The sequence below is a fragment of the Falco punctatus genome (genome assembly GCF_963210335.1).
Source record: "Falco punctatus genome assembly, chromosome: Z".
Classification (NCBI taxonomy): domain Eukaryota; kingdom Metazoa; phylum Chordata; class Aves; order Falconiformes; family Falconidae; genus Falco; species Falco punctatus.
The window spans coordinates 14,990,384-15,016,429 of NC_137586.1; the positions used below are offsets into that span (position 1 = coordinate 14,990,384).

The 26,046-nt window shown below is 36.0% G+C and overlaps 1 protein-coding gene across 2 annotated transcripts in view; it reads right to left on the reverse strand.

Moving 5' to 3' along the window:
- The window catches only part of RICTOR (RPTOR independent companion of MTOR complex 2), a 92,796-nt gene that overhangs the window by 26,475 nt on the left and 40,275 nt on the right, over positions 1–26,046 (reverse strand). For both annotated transcript variants that reach the window (XM_080372106.1, XM_080372105.1), the window contains exons 7-22: positions 25,228–25,354; positions 24,073–24,242; positions 23,781–23,848; positions 22,786–22,853; positions 20,199–20,281; positions 19,460–19,547; positions 18,396–18,486; positions 18,191–18,257; positions 18,002–18,082; positions 16,116–16,216; positions 12,680–12,842; positions 12,171–12,272; positions 9,301–9,347; positions 6,891–7,026; positions 6,135–6,334; positions 4,875–5,001 (exon numbers count right to left, since the gene is read on the reverse strand). In XM_080372106.1, coding sequence (XP_080228232.1) covers positions 4,875–5,001; positions 6,135–6,334; positions 6,891–7,026; positions 9,301–9,347; positions 12,171–12,272; positions 12,680–12,842; positions 16,116–16,216; positions 18,002–18,082; positions 18,191–18,257; positions 18,396–18,486; positions 19,460–19,547; positions 20,199–20,281; positions 22,786–22,853; positions 23,781–23,848; positions 24,073–24,242; positions 25,228–25,354 — 1,719 coding nt within the window. The remainder of the gene's footprint in view (positions 1–4,874; positions 5,002–6,134; positions 6,335–6,890; positions 7,027–9,300; positions 9,348–12,170; positions 12,273–12,679; positions 12,843–16,115; positions 16,217–18,001; positions 18,083–18,190; positions 18,258–18,395; positions 18,487–19,459; positions 19,548–20,198; positions 20,282–22,785; positions 22,854–23,780; positions 23,849–24,072; positions 24,243–25,227; positions 25,355–26,046) is intronic.

Sequence of the window (26,046 nt, forward strand, 5' to 3'; positions counted from 1 at the left end):
AATTATAAAGGTGTAAAGAACAGCAGAACAGGGTTTTAAGTAACTGCAGGTATGGAAAAGGGTCTTTACAACAAAGAATGACTCAGACTAAGATATTCAAACCTCAGACCTGCTGCAAAGCCGCTGTGTGCATTCGCAACAGTGGTAAAGACTTCAATCAGGGCCAAAGCCTTTGTGTGCAACATCACCTGTACGCATTTCCCAGATCGGAGGGGTGAAGCCCAGCACTGCTTGTCCAGATGAAGCAAAATCCAAGAATGTTTTTACTTTTGATGAGAACTGATAGGAAAACCATTGCAGAGGATATCTGGAGGAAACAGGTATTCCCCTCATGCATGAAAAACACAGATAAAGCCCTGTACTAAGTCTGACAGAAGATCCTTCCTTTTACTACTAAAGGCCTTTGAGACCCTTAGAAGTGAAGAAGCAAGCCAGAGGTCACTAAGCTTATCCGATTACACACAGCTCAGCACAGATGCCAGCAGATGTAGGGTAAAGTCTACCCCTTTGATAAAATTTTAGGTCATGAACTACAGCACTTGAGGACACACTGGCTACTCCACTGTTTCTACCATGAACTGGCAGAAAGGCAGCTGAGAGTATTAATTTGCTTTAGCATGAATGAACAAAGCACATCTGGAAGTAGGTTAAGGTGAGCTTCTGCTTCACTGATCTGCAAGGTTATTGCTCTGTAAATGTTTTTGTTATATACAGCCAGCCCAAAATGCTACTCTTTGCTTCTAATGCTAAGCTGGCTACAGAAATTACTTTTCCTTGTTCAGAGACACTCATTAGCAAATGGCTAACAAACGTGCTTCACAGCTTTGGGTAACTTTAAAAGGTGTATGAGGCTATAAACTTCAGTTAACCCAAGAAAAAGCACATTTTCAGCTTTTGAAATAAACAGATAGGTATCTCATTAACAAATGTCTCAGGGAATTAAAATTTCTGAAGCGAAGAAGCTTTACTGGAGACAGTCTTCCTCCCTCAGAAAACACAGCTCTTCAGAAGTTATGCCCAGTCCCACACATTATTATTGCTTTTAAACAGAATTTAGAAGCCAGAGGCAGCATACAGAATCAAAATCACATTTTGTCTTCTGGGTTATTAATTAATACAAACCCTTTCAGAGCCCTACTATACAGGCTCCACTCATCCTATGAGGCCCTCATCAGAAGCCTTTGAAAAGGGAAGGTGGAAGGGCAAGTGCCTTATTTGAATTGAACTGCATGTTCATTTTTAATTTTAAGATTCACTTACTTGTCCAAGGTGACAGAACGTCAGTTCTGGTAGTATTTAAAAATATATTCTCCTTATGGGACAGTGCAGTGAGTGGTATAAACTGTGCTAAGCTTTCATTTTTTCCTGTCGTGCCTGCTGAAGATGGAGGAGTACATTTTCTTTTGCTGTCGACAATGCTGCTATTTCAGAATTCCAGACTGTAAACCCCACAAAATGGCAGGCAGATACCTTCCCCTAACATTCCCCATACTCTAAGCAGAGGTACTTCCAAATTACTTCTCAGTCAGTGGAGCTGCCCATGCAAATACCTGTAAGTTCCAGTATTTCCATGTTCTTTCAGATAGCTTTTCCTCTTGGAACTGACATCTATTTCCACCTCACACGAGTATGTGAATTTCGGGAAGAGACCCGTAGTTTTGCCAACTGCAGTTGCTCAAAAATACCACTTATACTACTAAGGATACAGTTAATACTGAATAATCAAGAAGTTTTATCCTCTGGATTAGCTTTTTACACCTTTGATCTTCTATTGGGAGCATAAACACCAGAAAGACCGAAGACAGCATTTTGTCCAAGATATGATACTGGCAATACTGTGTAAACGAAGGATGGCCAAAGGGTTCTTGGACAGGTCAACATTATGCCTTTTTGTCAAGTAGTATTTAGTGAAATTTTCTCTTCAAAATCCTATCACTTCCATTTCCACTGTAAGAATGTATGGGATTGGGCACATGGTAAAACAGGAAAAGAATTTAAGGAAGTAAATAACTTTTATACACGTATGAAATCATCTGTGGTTGATGCAAATGTAGACCCATTTCTAATGGCTGAGACAGTCCATTCTGTTTGTGTATTTTATCTAGAAGAGGAGAGTCACAAAATACTTCCCTATGAATTCTAAGAATTCCAAGCAGATCAACTAATTCAGGAAAAAAACCAACTTGAAATAGTTTTATCTGTCTCTCAGGGTTCAGTATGTTTCACAAAGGAAGTCACGCTCTGTTTAGGTTCGAACAGTACATCATCTTTTAGTATCCTGATAGCAAAAGATTCATTTACATTTGTGATGAACAAATAAGATTTAATTATTTTTTGTATTTCTTAAATGTGTTCTAAATTCTTTTTTTAAAAAAGAAAATACCGAAGGAATTCTCATGGTATTGCAGCACATAAAAATCAAGGTACAGTCTTATCCAGTGCAACATTGAACTCTAAACAGCAAAATTTAAGCCTCAACAGATGTCACCTATGAACTTGCCTGAAGACTGACATGGCTAGATACCTGCTATACCTGAATGCACACCTAACACTGACAGTAAGGACTACTGACTGTGCACATATGGGAAAGGTTAGACTTACAGAGCAAGTCAATGCCCGGCATTTGAGAAATTCTACTAGTTTCTGTTCTTCCAGATTTCAGGAGACTGTGAAAAATAGACAGTTACCTAATCTCTGCCATTTCACTAGACAATATTGCTAGACCCATACCTCAATGAGACTGGGAAATGGAAGTATTAGACCTCAGCAGCCATAGGCTACTAATGTAGGCTGAGACTTTAAAACATCATTGATGTGAGAAGGTATCAGTGTATCAGCAAGAAAAGATCTCAACTTTAAAACTGATTATTTAGGTTTGAAATCCAAAATTTGCGTTCTTAAACTCTTAAGCCTGTAGAATATCTCTTAGCTTTCTCCAGAGTTTTACTTTGACATCTGTCAAGCTCTGGCATTAAACAGTCAAGGTAATGCCAGCAATCAGATCGCAATCTAATACTTTTCACAATCCCAAACAGATCAGAATTAAAATGGGTAAACCTGGGGGTTCTACAAGCTTTCCTAATTTCTAAGGTGCTGGAGAGTGATGTCTAACCTATTCACATCTAAAGTACGGGAAGTGTTTACTACCCATTGTTCATTAAGCTGATTTACAAGTAGGTGGAAACTATTTTTAGTTATCATCACTAAGAGCAGCAGTAGCTTTCAACTGCTTTCTGGCTTTGTATATACTTGAGACAGTATGTTCAGACAGTATCTGCACCCCACTTCCAGCCAGCCTGCTAACAGCTAGTGAGTGATATGGGTATCAGTGTTGAATGAATTCTGTTTTGTTCTTCCTCCCTGCTAAGATAAAAAAAAAAAAAAAAGTACAAAAGTAGGTCTTTATAGAACATTTGGAAGGAGATCAACCTATTCTTACCTACATAAAGCTTCTGGTGTAAGTACGGGATGCTTGAAAACATTTGGAAGAATCTCTCTTAAAACAGAATTTAAGTCTTCATACTATAGGTTATCAGAATCAAGAAATCCTTCCCAAAATCTAAACCACAAACACTAATTCATAATAAAATTCCTCAAATTATTAGTCTAACTGTATATTTTATGAAGGAGGTTGTGACAGCATGTCTCGACTTCTTTGTTAACTAGCATTTGAAATGCTGGTGTGCTCTTCCCCCATGTATGGCCCCCTTTTATGAAGCTGGGAGGTGATGGAGGGGGCAGTACCCATTGACACAAAAATCTCAATAGAAAAGCTAAATGAAATTCCACAGTCTAAACTGCTCTTAACTGACAGTTATTAACAGCATAGAAGTCTAATAAAGACACAGACATATGTCCTCACAACATATTGATTTGTTTTCTTGCTCAGACTAGGCATAAAATAACTTTAGAGAAAGGTTATCAAAGTCATCACTTAAAATTACTCAGTAGGGAGCTTCAGCCTCTTCTTTCAATGAGCCATTCCTTGAACCCCAACTATCTTCATTACCTTCAGACTCCATTCTTTACTTGTAAGAATCTTATCTTTGATAGTCTCAGAGAAATATCCTCAATTTCTTTCTTTCCCTCTCCTCTTCCAAAATACAGCGAGACATCTAAAGCTAGCATCTAGCTTATTCCTTCTTGTATACACTCTAGAATATATTCTGCCTTATCCAGGAGACAGAGGAATACCTCTCCCTGAAGTAATACACGAGTTCTTCCCTAGTTAGATTTCAACTTATGAATTGTCATTTCCCTGACATCAATGCTTGTCTACTATGTTACACATGATTCATTTCTCTTTTCTTAGAAGTTCAAGAGCTTCCTCCCTCAAGTCTACATAACTCCATGTTTGGTATCTGCTCAGCTTCTTAGATTCAAAAGTACAAATTCCAATGCCTATTTCTGAACCACCTTCTCATTCCAGGAGCTATAGCTTCTACTCCATTCCATCACAGTAACACCAATCATTATCAAAGCAGTATCTACCACTGGCAGGTTAACCTGTTTATTACTGCTAGAAATACATTATTTCTGTTTGTGAAAACAATGCTTTCTCAATTCATATAGGATGTCCGCTGACCTAGACAATAACATTACACTTGGTTTATGTATTTGAAGACTTTAACCCTCTTTGTGCATGAGAGAAAGCTCTATCTGAATGACTTAGTTTCATGAGCACAAACCCAATATACGCTGTGAAGTTCACAGCAAATTCAAAAGCTACGTAAAGTAGGAGTTTCATCTCTCTAAATATAAAAATAAAAACCTTTCTGGATATATAATAGTTTAAAAATGAAGTCATACACCTTGAATAACAAAATAAATGTTTAGTGGCAAATAACAATAAACATAAATTGAACTGAACTTACATCAGTAGCTGCTGTCAGGATTTTAGAAAGGATGACTCTTGCTAACCCATCTCTGCTGTAGTCCAAACTAGAAACAGTCAATTTTAACAAGTGATCCTGGTTCTTCAAAGAACAAAGATTAAGAAGACTGGGGGGTGGGAGGTGGGGTTGTGGGAAAGGAAAGAAAAGAAAATAAAAATCAGTAATTGAACCCATTCAAACCTATTTATTCAATCAACCATTCAAATGTAAGTATTTTGAATTAGACTTTCATTTCTATCAACACAGATCACAAAGTAAGTTCTCATATGAATCAGAGTTAACCTTCAACTGTTACAGCTGTTAAAGAGTCAAATGGGGACCAAAAAATATGCTAAACTGCAAGCGGAAAAACCCCAAACCAACCCTTTTTATAATTAATGCAAGGGGAAAAACCCCAAACCAACCCTTTTTATAATTGCTCCAATAACTTTGTCAGTATACTTTAATTAGTGATTATGAGTACAAAAATACTGTTTGTGAAGCTCTAAGCAATTCCTCATGGTAAAACATTCCATGTATAAAGCTTGCCATAAGGTTAGTCCTACTAACTGTATAAATTTTATTGTAAATCAAGTTCTCTGAAACCAGTAAAATACTTGAATTTTAAAACTCAATAAAAACAATTCAACTGAAAAAAGACAGTACATCATAACACCTAAATTTTTACTTAAAGTTTACTATACTTAAAACACCTCAGTATTAGCCACAAGCCAATTCACTCCCTAAGGAAGTACGTCCATTTGTACCCAAACAGAATTTTGAACTTCACAGCGTTACCCAAGTATATTGGACTGAAGCTTAGGTACAACAGGCATCATCACATTTCTCAAACAGGATGATCCCTGCCTGTTTTTGGTGTTTTGTGGGGAGTTCTTTGTTTGTTTGGGTTAGGGTTTTTTGTTTGTTTTGTATTGTTGGGGGGAGGGGTATTTTTTTTCCTGTCTTTTCAGTACAGTACCATGTTTCCTGATGCTGATTTCTGCCAGAAAGGTGCAGACAAGAAAAAAGTAAGCTATTTTGTGGCACAATCACCCATATATCATCAGTAGTGCCAGACTGTAAGACCCTTTCTTAAAAAAACACACCAAAACCCCACAAAACTGGGGATCTTCACTCGAAAACTTCTAAAGTTCTTTTGACTGACTCACAGCTTTACAGATGGTGGTCCTCATGCATAGTTCACTATTTTTGTAACTATTGTAACGGTAAGCACAATTCAAACAGAATAAAACCACTCACCACTGAAACACGTTACATTTTTCAAGCATTTTCACTCCATGAGGGTGACAAGAGAGAGTACCAAAAAACAGAAAGTAGTGCTGGCTAAGGGTATTTAGTAGCCCATTATTTTGAAGACTACGTTCAGGTTTCATCCCTGATGAAGAATTGAGCCAGTGTACAATATCTTTAACCAATTCCTCCAGGTAACCTTGTCCATCCTAATAAAACAAAAGTAATAGCATTTACTAGTAAGAGAACTGGGTCTCTCTTTACTGAAATCCAATTTAAAATTTCTTAAAATGCATAAACACAATACAGATACAAAATAGAAATGCTGGCTAGCAAACACAATTCAGACTAAAGAAGAAGGTTCAAGGCAAATAAAAGGAGTTTAGCTTGGAGACATCTTGGGACCAATTCTGTTCTTTCCAGGAAAATGTTTGTTCAATGACAATTTCCTCTGGCCTCAGGCATGAAAGTTAGCATTCAAGAAGAAAGGAAAGATACACATAGCAAAAATCAAAACAACTCCAAACCCAACGTTGCTTTTAAAAATGCCATATTTAATAAAACTTTGACTTAAACACAACAGTACTCCTCACTCTCATTTGGATAATTCAAAACTTTAAGTTATAGTTCTTAATTATACCGATCATTTTACTTTTAACAGCCAAAGTCTTACAGAAGTCTTTACCAAAATTAAGGTTTTTCCCCCTCTAAGTGGCATACAGCAGCATTACTCATTCTCCAGTCCTGCAGAATAACATTTCTTACCTCCTCTGATTCAAGAAGAAATTCAGTGAATTGACAACCCACCACAGTGAGCTGTTTAGCCTTGGTATAGTCCAGATCCAGGTTGGCGTACAGTTTACTGCTAGGCTTGTAAAAATATAGCAATCTCCTTACAAACCTATGGAAAATAAAAAAGTCTGCTGTTTTTCAGCATGCAAGGACAGTCTCATAGTACCAAATTACGCTGGTAGGAAAGATAGGACTAAATTAGCTTATTTGCAATAAATTTTCCAAAGTTATTAAAACAGTAGTAGATAGCAGTAGTGAGTCTATGCAGACGTGATTTCAGAGATGTGTGTTATAAAAGGTTTTCTAAGCCAGGACTTAAAATAAGCAATGGCACTCAAAATCTCTATGCTCTTAGAAGCCATAGCTTTCTTCTCATTCTCACGCTTATAATTTATTCTGCTGTAATTTATCCTGTGGTGAATTTCAAAGGCAATACTACCTAGACTACCAAAGAGCTAAAAAAGAATCTGTGACATGAGTTTTCTGCAGCTATGACAGTCAACATTACTGTGAAAAACACATTTTTGTGTTCTGGCAGGAAAAGGCTGTATTTATTCAGCAACTGTTATTTTCATTAACCTCACTTAAGCATTTCTGAAGCATAACAGTGATTACAAACACAGACTCTCACTCAAGACTTCCTGAAATCATGGTGAGAAATATAGTTTCAGTTTTGCATCGCAGGAATAAAACTTCAGCAAAGAGCTTCCACTCACCAATTCTTTGTCAAAAAATAAACACCTATATGTGCTTTAACGTAACACAAAATGCTCTGTCTCAAGGTAGCTATGTCAAGCATTAAGAAAACTTAAGTAAAGGTGCAGTGCTTTAGTTACAAAAAGTGAGAGTAAGCCACTAGCCCCAGTTCTAAATACAGAACCAATTACAAAGGAAATCCAAAGGTTTCTTTAGATTTTGTCAAATTAAATGTATATTATTCTGGTTATTAAGCATGGATATATGTATGTATATACATGTACATGTGTATACACACATCTCATTAATTGTAGCTCTATGAAATAAAGTGATTATATCTGGAATTTCATTTTAACAGCTGTTAAGATCACCACAAGAACACTAACAATAAAAAAAAAAATCAACTTATGGAAGGACAAATCAATGTACTTTACACTTAAAACCAAAGTGGCTGTAAATTTATGAAATTTAGCAGTGAAACTGGAGAGATTTAGGGCTTGATCAGTTTTAATTAAACATCAGCAACAGCATTTTAAAGCATCTAACCCACAATCCTGCAGAAAGGATCAATGAGTGTAGAAGTTTTAGACCAACTCAATCATAGATTTTCTCAAGCTATCTGGAATTACATTATTTAGGCACTGAACAATGCTTGAGTGCAGCACAAAACCAGGGAACAGAAACACTGTCGTAGGTAGGTAGGCAGAGGCGTGGGTATGGGCACCACAGCCCAGCCTGCAGACACTGCTTTACAGAAGCAATGTTATAAACTACTAGATTTGAAAAATAATCCTTTACCACAAGGTACGGATTGGCAATTAACACCTGGGGAAGAAAAAACCTCCAAAAATACAGATGCAAAATTAAGTCATGGCTATTTTTTTTTATTATTATTATTTTTTTTTTTTACAACAGGACTACCACTTATGCTGGGAACACTATATAAAGTAACTTGACTACTTTTTAGTAAAAATTTAAAATGGAGTAGCATGAGCTTTTCAGCATATGTTTTAGCTTTAGCTTTTTCCACAAAGTTATGCAGAAGTACCTTTCCATGCCTACAAATGCAGAACTACTCTTCAAAATAATTTAACCAAATCAATGTCAGAAATGCATGTTAGAGGGTACATCCCAGAATTAATTAGTAACGCCATTACAAAACATGCACAAAAGTAATAGAACTGTCTTAATGCCAACGTACATAAAAAGAACTAGAGCAGTACTAAGTTTTTTGGTTTTTTTCTGCAAGTCCCACATGCTTCCATTGCCATTAATAGCAATTTGAAATAACTTTTTCTGATTTTGATGAAAGCTGTAACTGTAACTACAACTGTAGACCTATTCTGTCAAAACTTGTCAAGCGCTGACATCAAACACTAATGTATGAAATACTGAAGACGTAATACTTTAAGCTTTAAAATGAAATAGGGTGTTTGCAAAGCTAGTATGACTCTTGTTAAGCGAATAAATATATCAAGTATCTGTGCATAGAAAAGAAAGCACTAAATCTTAAAAGACCTGTTTAAAGCAAATACTGTAATCTAATTACCTAAATTTTCATTTTTGCTGCTGATCTATAGATTCAATTTTAAAAATGTGACATATCCAAGGGATAGTTTATTTCAATATTTACGAAGTTTTTCCAAATTTCTTTTTTTCAATTAAGTCTTACATAATTTTTACATACCTGTGCAACTGCTCATCTTTATAGTTCCTTAGATTTACATTTGGCCACTAGAAAAACAGCAAATATAGCATTATATGAAACCTGTACATCAGTCCTTGATTAGTCATCAAAATGTACTCATTTAGCTACATTTACCTCATAATTAGCAGTGTAATTTTTCTTGCATTTAATGTTATGTATGAAAAACCTTATTTTATTGAAAAGCCCACACTTCTTCCTCCAAGAACTGTTTGATTTTTTTCTAGAGAAGGACAGGGAACATCAGTCACATGCTATGTGTACAAGGCCACAATTCTAATGAAAACAGCAAACTATGAAAAGGTAATGAAAAATACACTTTATTGCTCAGTTTCTTCTCTGCAAATAACAGGTTTTGCTGTGGTGGGGAAGTAATTGTTTTGTTGTTTTCACCAATTCATCAATTTGTTTTAAAAATAATCATTACTCTGTTATAGCTCACTTAAACACTGCTTCTTAAAATGGTATTTTAAAGTCTTCTGTTGATAATTCATAAGATACTTTAAGAAGGACCACATGAAAACATAATACTCTCTTCTGGACCTATCCTTTCTTCCTATTATGTTTTCCCCTGTTTTTACAGCTGCCTGTTGTTTTGATGGTCTCAGATTTATTTCCGTTGCTACTAGTAAGTTACTTCTTGAAAGGGATGGAAATGAATGCATCATTCTTCTTTCCTACCTAAGCAGTACACTTCTGCATTTCCAACTGGTACACTAGCACTGAGACATACAGTACACTAGTTGATGACTAGTAAAACTGACTACACTAACAGTGCCAGATAAAGCATGAAGCTCTGCTGTCAACAACGAAGTTGCAAGTCCTCCATCCTGACCACCACCACTTTTGCTGCTCTTTTAGCAGCTTAGACAGCAAGCTAAGCAAATATAAAAGGCAGTAAGGGAGCACATGAGATGCAAGTAGCGAGGTGGTTAGAAAGCTGATGCTTCACAGCTAAAAAGGTGCAACAGAAACAAGAGGGAGGTGAGCAACCACACTGGAATCTGGATCCTGCTCATTGGAGGACTAAAGATGAATCACTGTGATAACATTATCTTAGTTTATGCTGCTGTTGTGCAGTTTAACAGGAAGGGAAGTGGTTAGAATTAAACCAGAAAACACATAGCCTTCTCATTCTGAAAGACAATTCTCCGATTTTGAGATATTAGCAACTGCTTGACAGGACATTAGAAAGTACTGGGGAGGTCCGAGATAGCATGGAAACCTACAGTTTGACTTAAATTTCAGGTAAAAATAAATAATAATAATTAAAAAAAAATCACACACCACCTTAGTGGTCAACTCCATAAAGCTTCCTACTACTTAGACTAATTAACAGTGAGAATCTGAAAAAGTGTCTTGATAATATCTTTAATGCAGGAGGGGGCCTGGGAAGCAGGACCACAAGTAACAATCAGTTAGCTGAAAGGAATGTGCTTGAGCTTGTAGGCCACAAGCCCTGGTCATAAGGGACACGAGAAATTACTGAAGGGTATAGAAACAGGGACTAAGTATCAAGTTGAGACTACACAAGGAATAGGTTGGTCTGTTTGTCAGCTTGCTCAAGGACGTGGTGCAAGAACTACAGACGTTGTTGTCTTTAACTATTGCTGAATTCCTAAACAGCTAGTGTGAGATCTTCGCATGAGTTGCCACATAGTTATAGAATAAGCAAGTTTTGGAACCTATCAGAATAAGATGTAACAATTGTTTGTGTGTATATAATCATGACATTAGCCTAATTGAAGTGACATTTGCTTGCATCAAGTTGTGTCCCGTCTCTCAATCACAGCACTTTAATACTAAAGGAAAGGTAAAAATATCTATGATTAATAATCATAAACACCTAGTAATCCAGTACATCCAGTAATTCCAGTGAAAAGCCTGTAAACAGTGAAATCTGGTGGAGCAATGCTACTGTCATATATATATATATATATTCAGCTCTTTATACCACACAGATGCTTGCTCTCTCAAGTTTATCAGTCCTTGAGAAAACGCACAGAAATATTTAAGTTTCTTTAATAATAACTTAAAAATACCTTGATTCTGATTGTCACCATTGAACTTTTTTGTACTTTCACTATCTTTATAACAACACAGTAAAGAAGACAGCAAGAAAACATTGATTTGGGTGAAGGATGGTTTCGATGCACAGCATCACAGGAGATACTTTGGTTTGAGGACAGTACTGACCCAAGTTTTTCTTAAAGAAAGTAATTTTTCTGCTTAAGAAGAGAGGCTTTCTTAAAAGTCGTGCATTAAATATATTTGAGAGCATGACCTCCCTGTCAAAGGTATTTCCTTTATTTTGTAAAAACAAGTTAATTTTGTAATGAACTTGATGCTGTGGGAGTATTTGTATTAGTTCAAAACATACAATGAGACTACATACTACTGAAGTTTTCATATGAAGCTCAGTCTAAGCATCTGAAATTTGATCTGTAAACTCCAGCCTTATCAGCTCTCATTATATAAAAATATTTGCTATGAAACTGAACAAGGCAGTATCCTTGTTTAGTCTGGACTGAAGTCTAATGTATTAGCAGCATTAAAGTCATTACAGCTAATTCTGTAAAATCTATTTCTATAAAAATAAATTTATATAAGTTTTAATACATGCTTATTAAAAAATTTGTGAATTTAACTGTATTTTTGCATATAGTGTGAGGGCTGTATTCAAAGAAACTACAGCACCACTTATTAAACCCACAAGATCCTAATTTTCTGAAATAAAACAGATTATGAGAGGTACCATGGAATTAATATTAGAAAGTCAAAGCTCACATGTGAAACAGAGACTTTGTTCAAACAATTTCATAAGAAGAATATCACACTCTTTTAAAGCTCACCTTCAGTATGGTCCCTATCAGATTCCAATTCCAGTCAAGGTTCTCTTTATGATTGAGAACTTGGCTGTCTCTAAGATTCATTAGAAGTGCTTCTTCTGTATCCTGAAATACAGACATGAAAAGCTACAGTAAGTTTCCTTGCATAATTTTTTTCAGTTGTGTCATGATATACTTACTGTTCATGTAACAATCATTGTAAGAGTTACGCTCCACAGTAACTTGCACTTGAAAGTAAATTGCATGGTTATAGTACTGCATTAAGAATCTCATAATAAGAGATCGTAACTGGTCCTAAAAAGTATTAAAAATTATTAAAAATTCACTCCTCCATTTCTACAAATACCATACAGTATCCACAAGTATGTACATGACAAATTAAATGAAAAAATTACTACAAAGAAATCACATGAATTGCTCTGAACTAGACGAGAGTGAAGTTTGGGCAGCAGGATCTAAGCCTCCAAAATACAAAGTCAAATTCAATTTTGAAAGATCAATAATAATAATACCTTTAAAATAAAGATGTCTTTTTGCACACGGTACTGATCCCTTTTTTGGTGCGTTGAGATGGCTTTCTGAATAATATGATCTAAATGGAGGCTGTAAGGTTTAGGTCCTCTTTTCTTCATCTCATGAAAACGTTTTAAGCAGTTGAGTGCAGCACTTGCTCGTCTAATAGGAAAAAGAAATACTATCATCAATATTTGGTAACTGTTATCCAACTAGGGTACCACTGCTCTATCTCAAGTAAATAAACGTGGCTCAAGAACGGAATGCCCAACAATTCCAAAGCAAATTTAAAGAATTTTCTTGATACAAGTTTTCATACATCCATAGGCCTCAGTCTTGTACTACAATTATACAGATAATTTTATCTTTCAGAATTTCTAGTACTGAAGAATAAGCCCTATTGATACCTTTTCTTCTACTCTGAAATTAGTAACGTCTACCACTGTTCACAGAAAATATTGAAAAGTTTAAAGTTGATAAGTGTTGTGAGATGTCACAGTAGATCAACATTCTGCAGTAAACATGAGTCGAGCTAGCTAGCTTCAATTGGACAAAGTATTTCTTGTAACTTCTCTTCCCCCCCCCGCCTCCAGGAGGTGACGAGACTATCATTAGTATGTTTCCTGCTCTTTATAGCTAAAGAGTTCAGCAACAGCATGTAAGAAGTTTTCCAGGAAAAGATAGGAAGTAATACAGGGGCAGAAAGATAATAATGAAATACGGGCAACAGAAAAAAAGCCCAATCTGAGCAAATAAAAAAGGAAGTCTAAAAATGAGGAGGTAAGTCTACCTTTTTTCCTCATGAACAAAAATCCTCATAAAAAAGGAGTGGTTTTAGTTTGTATTATCTTAAAACAAATAAAAGTCTTTGAATTTGGTCACATCTAATTTTAAACCATACCAGCACTTATGGTTTTTCAGAGTATGAAACAATGCAGAGTGCTGACCAAAACCAAGGTCCCCAAATAAAAAACATGGCTTTCACAAAATCATTTTATTCAAACAAAACAAAAATTAACAATTATTACTACTCTATCAGTGTGCCCACAAATGCCAGAAAGCAAAAAACGCCAAGGTAATCCAGAAAAGCATCCCTTTTGCTCTTCATCCTTCCTTTCATCCCACAACTTTGACCAAGTGAAATACCCTGTGAGTTTCACCTATTTTTCAAAAAAGGTGTATCCGTGTTTTCACATATCAAAATCTCCCTACATGAAACCTTCAAAACTAAAAAGCAGAAGAGCACTGTTTTTTGGAAGCACTCCACAAACAGCATTTATCATTTTATAGTAGCAATTCAGAAAGATTCTGTAATTTATCACTGACAACACAATGAAAGACAAAATAGAAAGTTATTATACATTTATCAGAATACTCATCTGACAAGGCAGATCAGGAATGGTAAGAATAATTAACAAAAACGTTTCCTATAATTTGCTTTCAGTAAAAACCCACACTCAATGTAAATGGTCTTCTATAAAGAAATGCAAGTAAGAACACTGAGTTACAGAAACAAATTTTGAAAGTACGTGAATCTATCAAATTCTTTGACTTCTCCTCAGGAGATTTGAATCATGTGAAGTACCCATGAGATGTTATTTTATGACAGAGCACTTTGGAGGTTAAATTGTAAGATTAGTAAATGTACAGAGAAATTCTAAAAAAATAATTTAACCAAAAATCCCATAGGATTTTAAGATCTTGGAATTCTATTTCTAGTATTTCTAGTTCAAAGTATTTCTAGTTCAAAGAATAAAACAGTTCTATAAATGTTTTTTGCTGCTTAAACATACCTCATGTGATTGGCACCACCACTATGAAACAGTTCCCTGATAACTGCTTGATCACATACTACTGCAGAATGCTGCACTAAATTTAAGCTTTCTGTTCATACATTCTTATATTTAAATGGAAGGGAAGGAACTGAAAATATTATCAGTGCAACTTAAAGCTTTCTGGTGCTTTTGTTCAACATAATTACTATCATTATAATTACCATTTTCTTCTGAAGAAAAAGCCAGTTTAAAAAAAAAAACAAACAACCCAAATCCAGCTCCCTGCCAGTATTATACTTTTTACTCTTTCTCACACTAATGACAACTCACTGATTTTGTCTATTATTATTTAATGAGCTAAACAACAACAGAAGAAAAAAAATGGTACAAGCTTTTTTATAGTTTTGAAAACTTAATTGCATCAAAATGCCAAAAAAGAAGTGTGAAACAATTGAGAGGTCAAACACAAGGAACATGACTTGGATGTTGCTTGGTCAAATAGTGACAGGTTCATTTAAGAAAAATTCTGCATAAAAATCCTGCAATCTATGCAACAGTGTTCTGAAATACAGTATCAAAACTTTCCTGCCAAAGTTCCACATTTCTAAATTCACAATTCTAAATCTGTGCAACACAAATCACAGCAGGAGAGAGTTGTGTGAACATGTGAGAGCAAAAGTGTGCAGACACCAATGTCAGTGAAAAGGAGAGCAGGAGGCGCAGAGCGGATTCCCCTGCAGCCCATGCTGAAGACCATGGTGATGCAGGCTGTCCCCCTCAGCCATGGAGGATACCACTGCAGCACATATCCACCCGCAGCCCAGGGAGGACCCCACATTGAAGGCAGGTGGAGGCCCAAAGGAAGCTGTGACCTGTGGGAAGTCCATGCTGAAGCAGGTTTGCTGGCAGGACTTGTGACCCTTCAGAGGAGCCAGGCCAGAGCAGTATATTCCTGAAGGACTACACCCATGGAAGGTACCCATGCTGCAGCAGTTTGTGAAAACTACCTCCTGTGAGAAAGACTCACGCTGGAAAAGTTCATGGAGAACCGTCTCTTGTGGAATGGACTCCATGCTAGGGAAGGGGCAGAGTGTGAGGAAGAAGGAGCAGCAGAAACACGTGATGAACTGACCGCAACCCCTGTTCCCCACTCCCCTGCACTGGTTAGAGGGAGAGGCAGAGAAATGTGTGAAGTTGAGCTCTGAGAGAAGGGGGGAGAGGGGGGGGCGTGAAGGTGTTTTTTAAAGTTTTAATTTTATTTCTCATTATCCTGCTCTGATTTGAATGGTAATAAATTGAACTAATTTCCCCAAGTAGAGTCTGTTTTGCCTGTGACAGTAATTGCTGAGTGATCCCCCTGACCTTATCTTGACCCGTAAGCTTTTTGTTATATGTTCTCTCTCCTACCCAGTTGACATGGGGGAGTGGTAGAGTGGCTTTGGTGGGCACCTGGCATTCTGCCAGGGTCAACCCACCACATTACTGTAAACAGTTCTGGAATGATGCACTATAAACTATTTCCTTAGTAACTGTGACAGAATGTTCCATATGTACACATTTGCTTCTAAATAAAGACCAGCAGTGGTTTCAGCCACCAGGAAACTTATAATGCAGGTTTTTCCTCAACTGCAGGGGGAAAGAAGATGTAAGGGTAACTTACAGCCTTTTCTCTTTCATGATGTCAAAAGATGCTGCCATGTTCATTAGCGTTGGTAAGCAGTGCAGGTGATGGCTGTGAGAATGAGGAAGAATTGTGTTTGCCTAAACAACAAAAGACCAGTTAGAATAACTTGCTACATTTTCAGCCATCTCTTTAGGATCAGGATTTGAAGAAACTACTTTTCACAAATGCATAAAAAAAAATAATTACCTTTTGCATAACATCAAAGCAATAATTACACATGTTGAATATCTGATCTAACTAATAATTTTGAAATACAACTGAAACTAATTTAAGACAATTTCAGAGCCTTCTAATCTGTACTGTCTGCATTGGTGTTTAAGTGGTAACACGCAAAAACATGCAAAGCATCAGATACCCTTATGTCATGTGTATGAAAGTACTATCAAAATCTAAAATCAGAAATACCATTAAAGTTGATGATTTCTATTAAAACCTCTCTGCATAAAAAATTCTGATTAATTAACAGATTTCTAAGTTACTAGATATCTAATTGCTTTTATTTTGGGAAACAGGTAGTTCTAAGTATTTTTGGGAACTAAATAATAACGAAGGTAAAGAAATTAAAACTAAAAAAACAACTCAAGAAGTGCAAATATTTGTTCAGTGTTTTGAAAAATCAAAAAAATCATCTCTTGACTAATGATTTATGTCTTCAGAAAACAAAAGAACAGCTGTGCTTTACAGCACACAAACATCAGTGATAGTCACTCCCATTTAAAAGAATTCTGGAAACCAGAAAATAGTATACGTTATTACAAATTCCTCTTTTTAGACTAAATTGTTAACTGAATACTCTTTAGTAATATTTTTTAAAATAATTGGAATTTCTTGAGACTGAAGAACAGATTTGTTGTGTGTTATAAATCACTGTAGTAGTAAGCAGTCCTACATCTGAAGATTTTGATCATTTTTTGGAGCATTAAGCACCACTGAAATGAGTCAATTGTCTGAAGATGCAGACTAAGTCTGGCAACTCATATTTAAATTTCTGTAATACAAAGTTGTATTTCACTATATTACAATCTCGTATAGTTTATGTGGAAAAAGATTACAAAAACACAAGAGAACTGATCAAAGTGTGCACTGCTGCGTATGCTGTTCTTATCAAGAGGATATGAAAACTAAGAGAACTGTTTTGCAAGAAAGGTAAATTGTATTACTTTACATATAAATAACAGCTCCGTAGAGGATTAAAAGGTAGCACTGGACTGTATATGAAAACAGTATCACCATCTCTATACCAAAATAATTTAGGTTAAGAGAGAACCTACTGTAAAATATATGTTAGGTAGAGGGAAGTGAAGAAAGCAAGATCCCTTCAGCTTCTCTGTAGCAGGGGCTACCCACAGCAGTGCTGAGATAGCACTCCACCAAGCTGGAGCTGCTCGAGTAAGTAGTATCAAGTGCCCCAGCCACATCAAGCTGAATACTAAAAAGTTTCACCTGCTTAGCCTGTGAGGCAGAAAGCTAAACACACTGCCAGAGGGCTACCATCATTCTAAGAAAAGAAAAAAAATCAGCAACAGTCCTTTTCCCAAACACACCGATGGGTGAGTTTGCAGGACTCCAGCTAAAAAATACAACTAGCTACTGAGGCAGTGAAGTGTATTGGTGAGAGTCTGAAAGCTGAGGATTATCCTTGGAGCAGAACCCCTAGCACTTTCAGTACTTTCCAACAGTTTTTGTGTTGATTCACACTTTTTCATATATGAAGTGCCAAAAGACGTAATGTAAGTTAACCCACCATTCTGATGAAGAGTAGATGTTCCAAGTTTGTAACACAAATTCAATGGTGTAATAGGAAATAACTATTCAAAACTAGCTGCTAATATTACGCATTCTCAGCAAAAGGTTTTACTTACCATGTGCAAAAGTTCTCCTAAAAGGATAGTTGCTCTAACAGACACATGGTCATCACTACTTGTGATCACTTCAACCAGACCCTTCAAAAAGTTAAGAAGTTATTACAACATTTAATGTGTAACATCTTATTTTAATGTTTATAGGAAAAAAGTAGCAAGCATCTATTCAAACTTAAAGCTAATAATTACCTCTAGAAGTCCATTGGTAATAAAAGCTGAAAGCACTAAAGCCAGATAATTATCCATGAGATCAGGCCTAAGGACAAAAAAAGTAAAGCAACAGTTTAGAAAGTCCGTTTCTTATTGTGTGTTTCTGCAAGAAAAAAACCAAATATTTTGTCAACACCACCAGAGAACAAAACCAAGGTTTAGACAGAGTTCATTAAATGCTCACCTTGACCTGGCTCGATGGGGTAATACAGTCTTAGCTTCAGCAGCTACAAAGCCGTCAGAAAGTCTCCAGCAGTCCTGAAACCTGCTTGGATCTAAAACAAGAAAATATGGACGATGGTAATTACAACATTGGATTTCATAGTGTTATTTTAATGGCTGTCAGTAGGTACACAGCAGTTCTTGCCAAGAAATGTTATTTCAGGTTTTGTATTATAGAAAATTATAGAAAACAAGACATCCAATCCACATTCCTGAATAAAGCAAGGCTAACTTCTAAACTAGGAGAAATATTGTATTTGTGTCAGCCAAAACAGTAGCATTTCCAATTCATAAACACTTTGAACTTACAAAACAAAAAAATATCATAACACCTAAAATTTTAAAATGCACATCCATATGTCACAAAATAGCAAGTCTGCAACAAAGAATAATTTATTTACTTAGAGACACAGAATAAGGATTAAGTTTTCATAATCAACTGTATGACAAAACATTTATAACCAAAAGTCAGAAAAGACAATTGCTGGAACATTTAAGGCTGAAACTTGCTCCTTTGGGGCTCAGCCTTTTGCACTGTGAGACAAAGCAGAAGATACTCTTGGGTTTACAAAGGAATGATTCTAAAGATAAAAGGCTAACTCTACTAAACACATTAAAAAGCATACACTTGCTCTAGGAAAAGTAAAAGTCTGCTAAAGTGCAGAGGAGATAGCTAGCAGACACACAATAAACAGAAAAGACTATTTAATAACTTTTCTGTAACATTCACTAACACTTCTAATTGTTTCTAACATTACTAATGCTTTAACACTTCAAAGAAATCCAATTTGTAGTAATGTGTTTACACAGTTTTTTGTGCAAATGTTCCCTTATGCTCCACTGCTGACCTTTGACCAAACTTACAAATTTAACAGTTGATAAAGAATTTTAAGGAAGACTTTAGAGCACACAATTAATTCAGTGATACAGTTAATACCCTTAATTTACAATATAGACAGTGAAGGGTTCAAATTTGCAGAAGAGCGTAACAGAGAGAACTCTTATGAACTGGTTCTAAATACTTACCTACACTGAGAAGTGCCTCAATAAATTCTTCTGCAATAACAGGGAGAGGAAGGCGAAATATATCATAGAGAACTTCAAGCAGACCTCGCTACCAAAAAAACCAAACACACACAACAGGAATTTTACAGATTTACAAAAATTATTCTTTTGTTCACTATTAATGTTGAAGTTGGGATTACTACAGAACGCTAAAATTGGTGTATTTGTTTCAGTGTATCTCTTTTTGAGAACATGTTTATTTTCATTAACCGAAATAATCTGTAGAAGGGGCTTGTTTATTTTAGAACTGTGCCCTATTGTCACTGTGAATTCTACAGAAGCTCAGGCTACTTGGGATTAAAGATTTTCAGAACAGCGCTGCCACCATCAAATTCTTGATTTAAATAAAAATGTTTCTTCCCAATTACCTATTATCTCAGATTCAAACTCTGATTATTATGCTTTAAACTCTTAAGTGCAGCTACTGTGAACTTGCTTTGCCTTGTGACTACAGAAAAATTAATTTATGTACTTTTCTCTCCTCCATGTCCCCCTCTCAGACATACAGGGTATGCTTCCATTCTCACAGGAACCTCATAATGGAATCATAGACTTGAACTTGAGGGTCAAACGAATTTGAGGGCAGTGGTCTCATAGTTGGAGTCTCCGTTTAAACGACTAAATTGTTACAATGTCAAGAATATGCTAATTAAAACACCCAGTATTATTCCTACATCAGTATGAAATATTTAGCACCTACCCGTATTTCCATATTTGGTATACAGAGTACCCCAATAAGAGACTGAATCCCAGAATTTCCAGGTTTACATAGGCTGATAATACCTAGAAAACATTAAATACATAATAATATCCCCTCAGCAACGACAAAAAAAAGCACTAGACACATTGTAAGTTTTATTTCCAGTTTGAGTACAAGCACAGATGACGAAGATTACTAATCATAAACATTTTCACCATTATAATGTCATCTCCTTTCCAAGCAGTGTTATTTAACAAAACTTTCTAATCACAGTACTTTGTTTCCTTGTTAAAAGCTATAGCTACTTTTGCCCTTTCTACTGTAAAGAGTATTTTCAAATTATCTGCAAAAAGAACATTTACATGAAAGAAATGGCAGAAAGACAAAAATAAAAGCAATGAATATATAAATTCATTAAAAGCAATAAAAGCAATGAATCCTAAAAGATCTGCATCACCTCAGCAAAACTATAAGAAGTTTCTCCATCAAGAGCCGTGTCTTAATGTAACAACTTCAGTTTCTTTTAATCTTAGAGGCAAATTCTAAGCAGCACGTTTAAACATACTTGGAATACCATTATCTGTGCACCATTTTAAGCCATCTTTTCCCAAAAGACTAGTGCTCACCTCCAGGAGTTTCAACACAGTTGATCTAATTTGCATAAAATCTCAAAGCTCCTCTTATAATTTGGTCATTTTATACTGTATTATTACTCAATTAGTTTGATATTTCGATATGAACGAGGAAAACTTTCAGATTGTTTCTAAACGATACAGAATACCACCTAAAGTTTACACAGATTTTCAGCCTCAATTTATTTTAATTTTCCTTAAAAATGTGTCTGCAAAGACTGTAACCTTGCTCATTTCCCTGATCATTTTCTTCATACTTCACAGAGTAAATTAAAACTTACAGAAACATGCTATCCAGAAAAACAAACTAGTTTCTCCAAAGGCAACTTTAAATGAACAAAAAGAATCCACGTTTGCACTTTTGTCTTACGTTGTAAAACCAAACTGGTACTTTTTAAAAATTACTAGAAGATGAAAAATAGCACCCACTCATCTGTGTATTTTCACTACTACAGAATAACTTCAATGACATGTGCTTTTTACGAACTTGAAAGTCCCCAATTCCAAAACTTCCATGTCACAAAAACTTAAAAAGAGACACACATGTGGCCACAGACACACTGAGGGCTTTTACATATGTTCTACGGTGCATCTCAAAGGTCTTTTCTAAGAGCTTGTAGGAGTCATACCCAAATTGCAACACAGGAATAGATTTGGGTGCATGCAGTCATTGCTGCATGCCCTAGTTTTATCTCTAAGGACATCACACATGAGGATAAAGCACATAGTAACCACCAGCTTTAAAGAATAACCCAGTCTGCAAAATAAGGAGAACAGAACAGCAGAGCATAGCAGGTAGTACACACAGGCAAAAAAACCCCACCCAAAAACCCAAAACAAAACCAAAGAACATCCTCAAGCCTGGTTCAACTAGATGTCCTTTGGAAGACTGACAGTGTAAGGACATTTTTGTACCAAAAGCATTTACAATGCTAAGTCCCCAACTTAACAAATAATATAAAAAAGGATGAATGTGTAACAGTGAAAGTGCCACAGCAAGTAACGTATTTCAAGACAACTGTTTCTTCAGTCACTTGACCTGTCAGGCATATCTCATTAGTTCTAAGTGTCTGAGTAAGGGATAGTGCAGCAACACTCTTGTCAGGAACTGCTTTCTGAAAGTTTCAAAGTTGTTCATAAATTTCCCAAGCTTCCTCCCCAAACAAGAGAGAATACATATGAGAAACTTTTGAAGGATATCTGGATATCAAGTTAAGCTTAGTGATTGTTTTCTGAACACTAAAAAATAAAGCAAATAGTTTTACAATGAAAAAAGCTTTCTATACAGTCTGAACTTTTCCTAAGTACAGCCTATAAAAATCCTGCTCAAAATATCGGTAATGGTCATACCAACTGATCCGAGTTTATTTGCAAGACACTGTCTCAACTAAAAGGATAAGCAGTCCCTGAAGCAGTGTCTTCATGTTAGACATTCTAACACTGCAGAGAAAAGACTTAGAAAAATGCAGAAACCTGCTTTTCTGGTTTAGAAATGCATTCTACATGAAAAATCCCAAACGACAATTTGTCTTCAGCTATGGCACCTGGTAAATGCAGGTGCTAATGAAACTAATCTGATCTATCTCTTCACATAAAGATTTGTTATTTAAAGCGGCAGAACCATCTCAAAGGCAAAGTCTTATGGTATGATGTTATTCTCAACATCCTCTCACCCATCAAATGTCAAGTACCACCACTAAGGTACAACTTACAAGGTATTCGATACAGAGCAGGGGGGGTAGTTGTATCCTGTCAGTAATCAAAGAAAACTATGTATGCATCCTCCAATTTTACAGTATCAAACCCCATCTTAGTAGCATTATAGGAAGGTATTGATAGAAGTGAGACATGTCAAATGAGACGGATTCAGTGTTTAAACAAACCACTCATACTAGAAAGTAAAATTCCCTTTCCAATCACCCAGCTTCAAACAAACAAACAAAAAAACAACTTACCTGCCCATGATCGAAATGCAGCCACTATTCCCATTTTACTAGCTAGGAACCGTGCTTCTCTGTCCTCCCTATCATTAAAACAACAGTGTCACAATACAGTTAATTACTATAAAACATAGCAAGTAAAAAGTTCACTGAGATCTTAGATGGGGACAAAGTCCAGAGTAAGAGAAGTCTTTTATATAAGCATATATATGTGCATATGTATTTAGGCAATGTGTATATACACACAAAGATTGGAATTTTTAAGTATTGCTACTTTTCCTTTTTCAGGGGAGTTTCCATGGCAGGAGGATAACATCACAAGGTAAACATCTATCTGTGGTCAGATGAATCACTCTGCATCTCCACTGACAGCGAGTCTACAGCAGGAACCTAAAGATTTGGACCTTATTCAGTTACCCAGACCTAAGCATCTAATGCCCTTTCAAAATTAAAAAAGAACTGAATAACTGAAGTTGGAAGAAATCTCAGGAGGTCTCTCGTCCAAACTCCTGCACAAAGTTGTCAGGTATCAAACCAGACCAAGTTATACTAAAGGCTTCATCCAGTTGAGCCTTAGAAACTCTCAAAGACAGCGGCTGCAGGACCTGTCTGGACAGCCTGTTCCAACACTTTACTAGCCTCACAGAAAATCCCGGCCCTTCCATCGACTTGGTACCTCTCACTTCAATTTTTGTATGTTCCTTCTTGTCCTCCCACCTTTCACCACCAGGCAGGGCCCTGGCTACATCTTCTTGATAGCTTCATGGGTATTAGAAAGGCTGCTATTTGAAGCAGGGTGCCCCCCAAATTTCTCCTCTGCAGGCTAAACAAGCCTTTTAAATCTTAAATGCTTAACAGTATCGCAGAAAGTCGCATCCTAACCTACTATATCCAACTTCAAGTAGTTTAGTATTAGGGCATTGCTTTTATTTTCACTGTGGAAAGAAAACCAGCTTAATTCCAATACCATGAACACAACTGGTAGCACAAGTAGCAGCACTAACACTTACTTGAGTTGTCCTTCTGCTGTGTCTGGATTATGCCTGTAGTGAAAATCTGTGTAAGGAGCTAAAATTCGCTAAACAAAAGAAAGACATGCATTACTTTCACATGAGAATACAGTTAAATGGGTCTTGCTCTTTCCTCAGTCCCACATTATTCCTACTTTATATTTCATTATGCTCTTAGCCTAAAATGTTATATTTTAAACGTTTTGCACTATCACAGAGGGTGAAATCTTGAGACAAAAACTAAACATACAGTATTTAATTTCTATTATTTAGCAAGTAAAACTGAACCCACCTCTAATTCTACATCTGCTCGCACATACTGTCGGGTCTTTGGATGATTAATGAGGTGCAAAACTGTAGTTATCAGAGCCTCATTTATTCGGCTTAGCTGACAATCAATCACATTTTTCAAGATGGTACTTAAACCACCTCGAAGAGCCACCACCTCCGGATTCTGAAGTGCTAAATAAAGCAAAAACACGTCACTTTGGCCAGTAATAGGGAAGAAAACATTTCATGGCTTCCAATACAACAAACTTGTCTCTAGTACATAAAATCTTTTTCTCCTTGGACACTGCTGAGGTGTAAGTAAGGCTTTTAATGGAACTGACTGACATTTGCAATGAACTGGGATTTTGGATTAATTTATCATGAACAAAGATACTGGTCAGTCAGTTGCCATTATGCAGCAATTTCCCAACTTACTTCCAACCAAGTCTCCATAGAGTAGTTTCTGTATTTCCCTACAAAAAAGTTTTGTGCTTCACTGGATTGACATGGATAAAATATTTATACTAGAATATAAAAGAGTAACAGCACATTACTTCTTTACAACAGAAGTTTGTATCTTGAAAACATTACTGAAGTTACTTGTCATTGATTGATTTTGAAAAAAAAAAAAGCTTTAAAAATCAATACCCACATGTAAGTACAGGGAGTTAGTACAAACCACTGTCCAGATAGCCTGTATAGGGACACATAATATTGCCTTCCAGAAGCTAGCTAACCACAGTATGTGCTGTAAAAGTTTTTAAAGTAAGATCTTCTGTAGTTCTCTGAATGCTTGTACATTGGTCAGCATCTCATGTATGGAATTTTCCCTACTTCCAATCCCTTAGTGTTAGAAACTTCAACTGCAGTAGGGAAATGTTTTTAAGGTAAATGAAAAATCAGCAAGTCTTCAAGGAAAGAACACCATCTGAAATCTTCAGGTACTTCACTTAACAGATTTAGATTTTAAGTTAAAGTTATATTGTTTTATATATCAAACTAATGACTGAAATCCATGAAACTGACATTAATAATGAGCAACATGCTAAAGTTCTTAACTGAATGCCCTTGATTGCTTCAATAAAATCTATTTAATACAAACCCACAGATGAGTCGTATTAGAAAACTGATGATAACCAAATTAAAATTTTTCTTAATTAGCTTTTAGTTATCTTACCTAGTTCACAGATAATGGCTATACATGCTCGAACCATTCTGTCTCTTTCTTGAAGGCCATCGTTTCCAACTGCTATCAAAGAATTAGTAATAGAACTGGGGAACAATGAAGCATTCACAGTGATCATCTGCCAAAAGTGAAAGAAAAGATGCTCTGGTTTCTTCATAGTATTTCTCTAAATATACTCACAGATTCACCAGCATTCTGCTTCCTAGATACAACCAGGCAGACCACTTAATCTATTACTTGGTTGTACATGGTAAGTCCTCAAAACTGTTGCTTTTGTTCTTGAAATTCTGTTTGTCAATTTACTTTGCCACTCTCTTCCTGATTGTGTTTTAGTTTAGTATCATTTTATCATAAGAGGAGAAGGTTAAAAAGAGGACTCTTGCAGAGAACTATGCCTGCCTTTTTTGTACTTTTTTCCAAGAATTTATCAACAAAAAAATGCTATGCAATGACACAGCAGATTACAAAATCTACTAGAAGATTAATTCATATGGCAGTAGATTCTTCAATAAATATTCAACTGTTTTAATTAGCCAAGACTAAAATCCCCTGTTTTGTAGAGGGATCCTTAGGTTGCTGCAGACTACAAAAGATAGAATGGTCAACAGAAGCTGCTATAGTATTTGGAAGACAACTGTCAGTAACACCCCAATATCCTCTGGCATAGTACCTGATCTGCCTAGAACTGTGGTGTAATTTAACTTCACCCTAAGTTACGTAGCTATGGCACAAACACAAACACACACCCTTTAAACACCGTAAACTGAAAAGCAAAGATGAACACAAGACCTGCATCCATTAATTAAGTCA